At 35.7% G+C, this 12,009-nt stretch overlaps 1 protein-coding gene across 1 annotated transcript in view; it reads left to right on the forward strand.

Annotated features, from left to right (window-relative positions):
- STK3 (serine/threonine kinase 3) overlaps window positions 1-12,009 on the forward strand; it is a gene marked incomplete at both ends in the record, with an annotated part of 323,355 nt that overhangs the window by 48,743 nt on the left and 262,603 nt on the right. Inside the window, 1 exon segment of the mRNA XM_080694746.1 lies at window positions 9,550-9,664. Within this exon segment, the coding sequence (XP_080550872.1) occupies window positions 9,550-9,664 (115 nt within the window).

Genomic DNA, 12,009 nt, shown 5'->3' on the forward strand with positions numbered 1-12,009 from the left:
AAACTCCAATTCTCTGGTCTCTGCCTCCCGAATGGTGGGATTACAAGTGTGGCCACCACACCTGGTTTATTCTTTATTTTGAAACAGAGTATCACTGAATTGCAAAGGGCCTCACTAAGTAGCTGAGGCTCTCTGTGAACCATGATCCTCCTGTCCCAGCCTCCCAAATGCTAGGATTACAAGTGTGGGCCACCATGCCTGGCCCACAATTGGTTTTAACTAATTAAAAAGCCGTACTTTATGAAAATATAATTCATTCAGAAAGTGTTTACTGAACATCCCCTTTTGGCCAGGTACTGGCCCAGTATTTAGGAATAGCAAAAGAACTAAGATTCTGTTTCTTTTCTTGAAGGGCTGTTAGTCTAGTTGGGAGGACAGATATATAAACAAAGAGCTCTAACATAGCACTCCATACTGACTGGTGCGTGGCTGGTATGAGAACAAGAAGACAAGGCATCTTTCTAAGCCAGGGTAGTCAGGAGGTCTGCAGTGCCAAGGAAGAGTTAATGTGGCAAGAAATAGAGGGATGAGAGAGCAAAGAGAATTGTAGGTAGAGGAGTGAAAAGTGGCTCCCAGGTGAGTGCTGTTTTGACAATGTCTAGAATTATTAGAGTGGAAAGTATGGGGCAGAGATTGGTATGTAGTGGGATTGGATAGGAAAATTGAGTTGATGATGGAAAGTCCCATCTACAGTGTTCAGCAGTGAAGTCTTTATTTGAGATACAGAACATATGAATTAGGATGATATTTAGCCTATAGTTAATCAGAGGAATGCATTATTTTCCTTGTTTAAAACCTTTAAATGGGTCACCATTGCCTACATAAGTCTGGTGTCTTAAGGATGGTATACGTGTTACCAGCCAGTGCTTTATGCCTCTAGTCTCTTGCCTGAGAGTCTCTAAGACCCTCTCTACTTATATTCTTTGTCACCTGAGTCTTAAATCCTTTGAGTTCAGAGATTATGTTTTACTTAGTGTTCTTGGGTCCTGCCACATAGTGGTTACTCAAATATTAACGAATATTTCTAGTCCTATCTGGCAGCTCAACTGTACTTCATATTTAGCATTCAACAACCACATCCTCTCCTTTTTGTGAGATTGGGGATTGAACTCAGGGGAATTCTACCTCTGAGCTACATCCCAGCCCTTTTAATTTAATTTAATTTTGTTTTATTTTTTGTGATACTAGGGATTGAACTCAGGAGCATTCTAGCCCTTTAAAAAATATGTATCATTTTTGTTTTGAAACAAAGTCTTGTTGAATTGCTGAGGGTCTCATTAAGTTGTTGAGGTTGGCCTTGAACCTTTGGTCCTCCTGTCCTAGCCTTCCAAGTACTGGGGTTATAGATATGTGCCATTGTATCTGGCATAATAACTAAGTTTTTAATTGTTCCAGATAAGCTGTTCCAATTCTGTATGTATTCATGGTAAGTGCAGCTAACGCTGAGCTACCTCCCTAGTTTGCCAGCTCCCATTTTTGCAGTGGGAATTCTATCTTTAAGCTGCACCCTCAGCTCTATTTTATTTTTATTTTTTATTTTGAAACAAGGTCTCGCTAAGTTTCTGAGGCTACCTTCGAACCTGTGTTCCTCCTGTCTTATGTTCCCAAATACTGGGATTATAAGGGTGTGTACCACCATTCTTGGCTCCCTAGCCCTTTAAAAATTTTTTTGAGACAAGTATTATCTAAGGTACCCAAGCTAGCCTAGAACTTGTGATCTGTCTGTTTAGTTTTCCAATAGCAAAACTGAGAATCATCTTTATTTCTTTTTTTTTTGAATACTTCTGATGGCACTAAGTCTTGTAGATTTTCCTTCTGAAATGTCTAATTTTCTTTCTCTTTATTCCTTAAGAAAAGGAATCATAACTTTTTAGCACCCATTACTATGCCTAGTACTGTACTTTTGTTGTAATGAATGAATGAGTATGCTATGTCTGAGAGGTATAGGGAAGAACATTATAGATTGGTAGAACCTTAGGGAAATCAGGTCCTTATTATCATTATTCACTTTAAAATTTTAAGAGGAAAGAAGAGTAAAGAATAAAAGGGGGGAGATGTGAATAGAATACTTCAGCTTTTCTACCATTTTGTATCAGAGTGCCTTGTACATTGTGGGGACTTCTGAACTATTTATTGAATGAAAAAACAGTGAAACATTGATAAAAGTTATTTCTGCCTTTTAGATTTTACCCTCAAATTTATATTGTATGAAGTGATAAAAATACTTAAAAGATGCTAAAAATGCTCAAGGGCAAGTAAAAAATATAGTAGGAAATGAGAGATACAAGCATTACATAGTAGGTACTGATTACTAGCCCTATTGTAGGTGTGTTACTGAAAACCAGCATTAAATTGATTTGGAAGAAAACAGTATAAACTGACAAATTCCCACATAAGACACTAAAATTTTGATTAGAAAAATGAGATATGCATTTTGGAAATTAAGTTTTGTTTTAATCTCTTCAACTATTTAGAAATTTGGCAAACTATCTTGCTTTTGGCACTCTTTAAGGGAGTGTTTTATGAGGGATGTTTCAGTCTTTTTTGTTTATTTTAGAGAATATTAAACATATGCTGAATGCTGTGTTTTGGCATAAATATAGGAGGAAGCTCATCTGCTTTATATATGGCTGAATCTTCTAGTTCAGTGCCTAGTTCAGTGTCTAGTTCAGTACAGAGTAGGCATATTTAATAAATATTTGTTGAATGTATAAATTATTATAGAGTTTTGAAGTTAGCTAGTTTACTGTTTTCCAAATTGTACTTTGTTCTCAAGAGGTAGTTTTAGGAATCTTGTCTTCAAACAGTGAAGATACATGAGCAGAATGAAAAACTTTATGAACTGCTTTTGTCTTTTTTTATATATTGAGACTAATTCTAAAAGTTTATTTTGCATAAGAGGCTTTAAGTGCTAAAGCATATATTTCCACAGATACAGAAAAATAGGCCTAGAGATTTTACATGAACTGCTTAAGATCCCACTACTAGCTAATGACTGAGATTAGTTATTAACACATTTACTGAATCCAGGGCCAGTGTGGAAGAAAACAATATTTTTAAAAAGATCCTAACAGTTTAAGGTGAAACATTCCCAAGTTATCCTAGGGGGAGGCAATAGAGTTTGTAGTGTTTAAAAAAATTTTCCCCATGGTTTTTCCTCTTGTGTTTTCCTTGTCCTACTCAGTGGAAATTTTAACTACTTATTCCTGTTTAACAGTGCCCAAACTATAGATTACAAATCCATCTGGTGGTGTGGTCAAGATTCTTAGACATTAGGGATGAATAAAAAGTTTATGTGTTTCTTTATATATAACATTGAGCTGAAATCTTGAATGAGACCCTCTACCCTCCATCCCCAGCCTTTAAAGATCAGTGTGGTGGTTAAAAAAAAAAAAAATGCTAAAACATCTAAGTAATTGTATAGTTAGTTAACTTTCTGGCTTGAATGAACAGTATTAGCTTTGGCCCCTAACAGTGCTGCACAGGATAATATTTAAATTCTAGCTTGATTTATTATTTTCTTGCATAAATTCCTAGGCCATATATGTTGTTCAGTGAATGCTTTTTTAAAAAATTGGTGGATTGTGGTCATACATCTTAATGGGGTACAAGATAGTAGAGGCGTGCATGCACACATCACTTGTTTAGCCCTTCCCCAAATCCCACCTCATTATTTTCCCCTTTCTCTGCCTCATGTTTGGCTTAGTAACTGATTTTGATGTTTGTGAATGTACGTCATGTACATTGCCTTTTGATTGGGTTGTTTAAAAAAAAGATATACGAATGAAACATGAATGATTTTCTCCTTGCAGTAGTGGGGATTGAACATGGGCATTCTACCTCTGAGCTACACCCTCAGCTCTAATTTTTATTCCTTATTTTGAAACAAGGTCTCACTAAATTGTGGAGGGCAATCCTCTTGTCTCAGCCTCCAAAGTACTGGGATTAAAAGCATGTGCCATGCTGGGTGTGGTGGCGCTCACTTGTAATCCCCGCGCTTGGGAGGCGGAGACAGGAGGATCGCGCTGGTTCGAAGCCAGCCGTGCTGGCTTAAGAGACCCTGTTCCCAAATTTTAAAAAAAGTATGAAAAATGGGTCTGGGAGTGTGGCCCGGAGGTAGAAGGGTTTCCAGGAACCCCTGTACCACCCCAAACAAACAAACAAACAAAACAAAACAAAACAAAAAAACGCACGTGCCACCAATCCTGGGTGAAATATGAATGATTTTGAATGCATGATAGCTGTGTCAGTAGAAATAAGCTAATAAGCTGAGTTAGAATTCCTAGGTCCTCAACTCTTTGAGCCTATTGGCATCTTTATTACTTTAAAAAATTTTAAAACAATGGCTTTGAGATTTAATGTATATTCAGTATGTAATCAAAGGGGGAGGCACAGAAGATAAAGCATAGAAGAAAACTTGCTTGTTGATTCACAGCTGTTTCACTACCAATTTGTGTGGAATGTACCTTGAAAATATCTATTGAAATTATTTTTTTTGTCTGTAATCCAGTCCTTGAATAATCTCTTTAAAAATATATATTTTATTATTATTTAATTATTATAAGACCAGCAGATTAGGAGATGATTTCCATGGAAAATGTTAAAAAGATAGAGTATAATTACTCACAGACCCTAGGAGAAGGAGACAGGCCATGTCATTAGTGGCTACACAAGCAAGCACCAGGGTCAGTCAGGAGGCAGAGCAAAGGAGGAGAGAACATAGGCTAGAGCTTTTATTGTAGTTTCTGTAGGAAGGAGTAGCTGAGACAGGGTTAAATAGTGCTCACTAGAGATGGGCTAGTTGGAATTACTTTAGTGAGGGGCAGGTGTTATCAGGGCAGGGGAATAGTGACTCTAGAGCATAATTATGGAAGTTGGATTTATAGACTAGAATGACTGGTTTCATATGAAAGGTATGTTCACAACGAATTCCTTTCCTAACAAGGGCAATCCTTCCAATTTCAGTAAGGTCAAGGTAAGGTCAAAGCATGTCAAAGCATCAAAAATAGAGAAAATAAAAAGATGTGCTTAATGCGTTCTTCCTCATGCATAGATTCAAAATTCAAATAACTTTTTTTTTGGTGGTACTGGGGATGGAACCCAGGGGCCTTCTACCTCTGGGCTACACTCCCAGACCTACTTATATTTTATTTGGAAACAGGGTCTCTTAAGCCAACTGAGGCTGGCTTCGAACCTGCGCGATCCTCCTGTTTCAGCCTCCCAAGCGCAGGGATTACAAGCGTGTGCCACCATGCCTGGCTTCAAATAACTTTTAAATTGGTCTTTCTCTATACACACTTGCTTCGATTCAATCTATTTTGTGTTCAGCAGCCAAAGAAGCCTTAAAAGTGCAAATTAGATCATGTTATTCCTTGGCTTCAGATTTTTCTCTTCCTCGTGTGTATTAAAGCTCAGCTACCTTACCTTGGTTTTGAGGCCTTTCATGATCAGGCATCTGCCTATGTCTGCAGCTCTGTTATGTTCTAATTTATCACCAACTCACTTTATTGTAGGCACATCCATCTCCTTTCAATTTGTCAAACTTGATTTGCTCTTAGAGCTTTTGCATAGACATTACTTGGTGCTTGGCTGCTGTATCTTCTAACTTCATGTCAACATTTTTATCTTAGTTTAAATATTATTTCCCTGAGAAGGCCTTTATTAGGTCTTGTCTATTATTTTTGTTATTTCTTTGTTCATTTATTCATTGATTCTTTAGTTTATACATATGAAAAGGGAGATGTTAAGGTTAAAAAAGGAGAGCAAGACAGATTGGCACCTAACCTCATCGAGCATTTATTTTTCTGGGAAGGCAGATAAAAGTTAATGATAAAATAATTGCAAGATGTAGAAAGTGCTTTAAAATAAAAAAGGCACTGATAGAGAATATCATAGGATGACCAATAAGTAGCCTACTCTATACATGTGAACTCTGGGGGATAAGCATTTCTTTTCTCAATCTATGAATGTTGGAGTTCACAGCAATTCAGTGGGTGGATGCATTTTATTGTTAAAGCCTCCTCATGCCTACTTTCAAAGCTTTTCATATACTCCAGTGTTTTCTATTTATTTATTTATTTATTTTTGGTGGTACTGGGGTTCCTGGAAGCCCTTCTACCTCCGGGCTACACTCCCAGACCTATTTTTACATTTTTATTTGGAAACAGGGTCTCCTAAGCCAGCGCGCGCGGCTAGCTTCCAACCTGCGCGATCCTCCTGTATCTGCCTCCCAAGCGCAGGGATTACAAGCGTGCGCCACCACGCCCGGCTACTCCAGTGTTTTCTAAGTCAGGGGCTGCCATGGAATATGAACATATTTTATTTATTCATATGATCTAGGAAGACTTTTATTTGTAGAAATGTTGAGTTGCAAAATAAAACCGAGCCAGTTTATCTCAGCATACCATTTACTCTTACCATGGCTAATAATAATAAATATTTGTGATTTACGTATCTAATGCTTGTATATTTCATGTTGTATATGCTATATGAGTGTCAGACTTGTGTTCCGCTCACTACTGCATACTGACCACCTAGTCTAATGCCTGACCTAAATGTAGAGTCAATAAATGAATGTCCGAGGAATGATAGAAATTCTAGTGTGTGTCCTTAATGTGACTCTTTAGTCTACTTGCATAAATACTTTCCAGGTTAAAGTTACAGAGTCCATGTTTTATGATATAGAGTTGTAGAAACTTGGCCCATCTACTTGTGTATCTTTCCCGAAAGCATTGCATTTTGAGGTAGCTGCCCAAATTAGAATCCCTACTTTTCCTACCCTTAGCATTTCTGATTCCTTAGTGTATATGGCAAGACAAATTTTCCATTTTGATGTGTTTTTCAGTGAACATAGTTACCTTTCAAAATTCTAAGTGAGAAAGTTAATATTTTCTAAAGAGGTTTTTTTTCACTAGGCTGAGATGTGGAGTGAAATACACCAAGTGATGTTTTCATGTTTGAATGTATCACTTTGAATCTTACTGTGATGTATAATTATAACACACCAATAAAAATATTTTCCTCATTGAAGGATATGTAGTCTTTCTCCCAAAATGAAGCTCAACTCTGCGTGTATACCTGAGTCACCTGTAGTGCTTTAAAAAGACCTATTGAATCAGAATCTCTTAAGTTTTGGGGCCTGGATCGCGGTAGTTCTGATGCACAGCCAGGTATAAGAGCATTGTTTTCTATAATAGATTTCTACAAAGTAGATGTAAAGAAAGTGTTTTCATGTTTTCAGTGCTTTGAAATTCTGAGCATACGTTTATTTCATGTGTTAGTAAACAAGTACTTTGGTTAAGTGGTTTCAAATGGACATTTATGAACTCTTCATGCATGCTTTCCATTCCCAACTCTAGCAAAGCCAAGTATGTCTGGTAATTTAAGGCCACAAGATGGGGAGTAATGAGAGATATGAGTAAAGTGATAGACTGCGAAAGATTTTGTATGTAATAAGAATCACTTAAGACTTTTTGCTTTGGATGATGGAAAGCCATTGGAGTTTTTTACATCAGGAAGGCAATATGACCAGCTTAGTTTTGTTTTAAAGGAAGGTAACTTGGTGTATATAGATGAGAATCGGAGTGAAACCAATGACAGTGCGAAGCAAGTCTGTCCTAGAGGGAGTGAGGATAAAACAAGATTGAATTCTAGCCCCTAGCCATTTGTTGGCCACCTCTTTTAGTCCAGGCCCTTCATGTTGAACCAACTTGCTTTACCTTTGACTTTAAAACTAAACCAAAAGTATTTCCTATCTTCTCTTAACCTCTTTTTATGGTGTCTATATGTATTATATTATGTATTATACTATTAAATACCCTGTATGTGTACTTTTTATTGCTTTTTATTTGATTCCTGCATCTTATTTATCTGGCATTGATACCTAAGAAGGCAGCCACCATTTTTGATAGTAGCTATTACTAGATGGCAGCATTGGTAGAACAAGTTGTCCCTAAACATGCCATACGGTTTCCTTTCTATTTGTATGCTCATTGTGTTCCCTTTTTCTAGAATGTTCTTATCTTCTTCACCCATATTTTGGAGTTTTTAACATTTCTTTTTCAGAATCCCATTCAAATTGAATTCTTGCCACAACGTTCTTTCTGATTGCTCCACTCTGGTCATTCCTCTTTGAGTTCTTGTAGCATTTAATTTGTATATTTTTAGTCTCTACTTTTTAATGTATTCTGTGATTATGAACTGCCTCTTTGAGTTGGGTAAGATGCTTTATATATCAATTTATATAGTATATCCTTAGTAAATATTAATGGTGATGGTCATTTGTTTCTTTTTAAGTTTTTCTGAAACAACTTGGCTTATAAACATAGTTTATTTTTTTTTTCTGGAAGACAGCTTCTCATTTAAAGATACTTTGGATTATCAGTAATTTTTTTTTTTTTTTGGTGGTACTGGGGGTGGAACCCAGAGGCCTTCTACCTCTGGGCTGTTTTATATTTCCCAGACCTATTTCATATTTTTATTTGGAAACAGGGTCTCACTAAGTTGCTGAGAGTCTCACTAAGTAGCTGAGGCTGATTTCGAACCTGTGCGATCCTCCTGTCTCAGCCTCCCAAGTGCTGAGATTACAAGCGTGCGCCACCATGCCCGGCTCAATAATTTTAATTATCAGAATTTAAGCAAATTGTATTTATAATATGTATACTAATAATTATGTATAATTATTTTTATTCTAGAATTTTAAAGGCCAAAATTTATTTATTTTGTGATACTAGTGGTTTGAACCTCAGGGGTATTATACCTCCAAGCTATACACCAACCCTTTATTTTTTATTTTGAAACAGAGTCTCACTAAGTTACTGAGGCTGGCCTTGAAACTATGATCCTCCTGTCTCTGCCATCCAAGTTCTGGCATTACTGGATTGCATCATTGCGCCCAGGAGAAAGGCCAAAAATTTTTGACAGAAAAAAAAAAGTTTGGCTTCATTAAAATATAGAGTGTTTAAAATTGAGCATTAATATTTGTTTGACTGAATGCAAAGTCCTTTAGAAGATTTATATTTAAAATGTTTTAGCCGGGCGTGGTGGTGCAGGTTTGTAATCACTGCGCTTGGGAGGCTGAGACAGGAGGATCGCACAGGTTCGAAGCCAGCCTCATCTACTTAGTGAGGCTCTCAGCAACTTAGTGAGACCCTGTTTCTAAATAAAATGTAAAAAATAGGTCTGGTAGTGTAGCCCAGGGGTAGAAAGCCTCTGGGTTCCATCCCCAGTATATAAAAAAAAATGTTTTAAAGAAAAATATTTTCATGTGATCCTTATATTAAATCAGTTCTTTGCCAAAATGAAGCATTATTTTTCTTGGGAATCAGTCAAAACTTTTGGGCCTCCTCTAGTTTGTAATCCTGTTAAATTTCATCCATGAATTAAAGCCTGATTATACACAGTTGGTGAACTCTAGATACAGATGATCCGATGTACAATAGAAGTTTACTTTTTGTAACTTTATGAAATGCTGAAAATACTTTGTATTGAGATTAAGAAAAACTGTTCTTTGGGAATTAACTAAATTTAATTGTCTCTATTTTTCTTTAGCCCATATGTTGTAAAGTATTATGGAAGTTACTTTAAGAACACAGACCTTTGGATTGTTATGGAGTACTGTGGAGCTGGCTCTGTCTCAGACATAATTAGATTACGAAATAAAACAGTAAGTATTTTAAAATTGTTTTGCTAATCTCATTTCTAAAGATTCCTATTTTAGAAGCTGACTAGGTGGTATTTTGTTAAAAAGAAAATATTAGTGTGACAAAAAGAAAATCTTTTAAGCAGTATAAAGAGATCTATCTAGTAGGAGGTGTGAAAACCAGCCACATACCTATCTATGACAGATTTAAGAATTGCATGATTGTTTATTTATTGAGATACATGTTGGTAAGTCACTAAGAAACTAGCATGGCACTCTTCTTCATTTAGAATTAGCATGTGAATTTTTTTTATTTTTAAAAATATGAGTGTCATAGCCGGGCATAGTAGTGTACGCTTGTAATCCCAGCGCTTGGGGAGCTGAAACAGGAGGATCGCAGAGGCTTGAAGCCAGCCTCAGCTACTTAGTGAGACTCTGTTTCTAAATAAAGTATAAAATAGGTCTGGGAGTATAGCCCGGAGGTAGAAAAGCCCCTGGGTTCCACCCCCAGAAACACAGGGGGGAAGAAATATGAGTGCCATAAATTGTGGCTAAAATTTCTTAAACTTTATAATATTTTAGTAGTTTATTTTTAAATTTTTTCTGTATTGAGATTTATGGGTGGTAAACATTGAAGAAGCTACATGTTTCAAATTTTTAAAAATAATTGAAGTAAATTCTTATTTTCTTTAATATTGTTCAGATGTGTGAAAGTGATAGAGCTAGATAATTTGAATATATTTTTATTTTCATGAAGTTACTTTAGAGAAATGTAATGCTTATTAAAAGCATTTATGGTTATGTTTTAACCTTAAATAGAAGAGCTATTTACAAAACTGTTTACTTGAAGCTACCAGTGTAGCTGGTTTATTTGGATATCTTCCAAGATCCAGAGTGACCCTTTTATCTGTGAGTGGTAAATAGAATAATCAGTGAAATAATTTGCAATTCTGTAGAACAGTAATGTGGTTACTATTTAACATTATTATATGTTGTCAGACATGTTTCAGTAAATGCATTCAGAAAAAATACTTTAATACTTGAGTCAATTTGTGGTTAACCAGAATAATTTTAAAGTTTGATTGGGGAAATACGTTGTAAGTTTATACTACTAATTTTTTGTCTGTTAGAGAAAATAAAGTAAATAAGATATTTTTAAGGAAATGAAAGAAAAGTTAAAATAATCCCTGTTTTGACAGAATGGATTAAGTGATCTGTGACATTCTAATTATGTATTTTAGAATTTCTTGGTGCTTAGCTAGCATTTTTGTAAATCAAATGATTCTTGAGTGGCAGAATAATGCTTTAATTGAAATTTATTATACTCCAGTTAGAGAAGTACTTTAATATCATTTCGTGGCTAAACATATATTTAGTATTTAAATTATCAAGTAGGAGTATACAGTAAAAGTGGGTGAAATGGAAATTTTAAACATCTTTATTTTCATGAGTTTAAGTGCTAATGTTGCCATTTTGAATACATAGGAACTATTTGGTCTAAAAGTTTGTTTTTTTGTTGCTAATTGCATACTGTGAAAGTATACACTATAGTTTTGAAGATGGATATGGATGTGATCATAATCCTCAGGGATTGCCTTCACTAGTTATCAGAGAAAAGATTTACCTTTTCACATGTTTTGTTACAACACAGAGTCCACCAAACATGTTGGGGAATTATAATTTTGAAATATTGTGAGCGTTATTCTCAGAGCACAGTTATCTTTGGTTCTAGTATAGCATGGCAACAGTTTAATTTTATACATATATAAAGACCTAAGCTGGGCATGGTGGTGCACACCTGTAATTCCAGTGCATGGGTGTCTGAGACAGGAGGATTGCAGGTTTGAGACCAGCCTTGACAACTTAGCAAGACCCTGTTTCAAAAAAAAAAAAAAAATGTTTGGGGTATATCTCGGTGTTAGAACACCCATGGGTTCTTTTCCCAATACTACTATAAAAATAAAAATAAAGACCCAGAGTCAGACAAAAGATTGATCAGGAGTTGTGGGTTTATTGTCTTTGTGTGTTGCATTGATAACAACTTCAGTTAGTCCTTAAAAACATTAGTGTCATTCCTTTCCAGCATGAGGATGTATCTCATTTATTTGTTATCTCAAAATTTCAAAAGATTACTGTTATTGTTAAGGTTATCAATATAAAGATATGTATCATCCCTTTAAAAAAATTGATCATTTAATGGCAATGTTCACTGGAACTATAACCTTTTTTTTTTTTTTGTGGTACTGGTGATGGAATCCAGGGTCATTCTATCACTGAGTGACACCCCTCAGCCCTAATGTTTTATTCTTTATTTTTGAAACAGGGTTTCACTGAGTTGCAAAGGGCCTCATTAAGTAGCTGAGGCTGTC

The sequence above is a fragment of the Muscardinus avellanarius genome (genome assembly GCF_963383645.1).
Source record: "Muscardinus avellanarius genome assembly, chromosome: 4".
Classification (NCBI taxonomy): Eukaryota; Metazoa; Chordata; class Mammalia; order Rodentia; family Gliridae; genus Muscardinus; species Muscardinus avellanarius.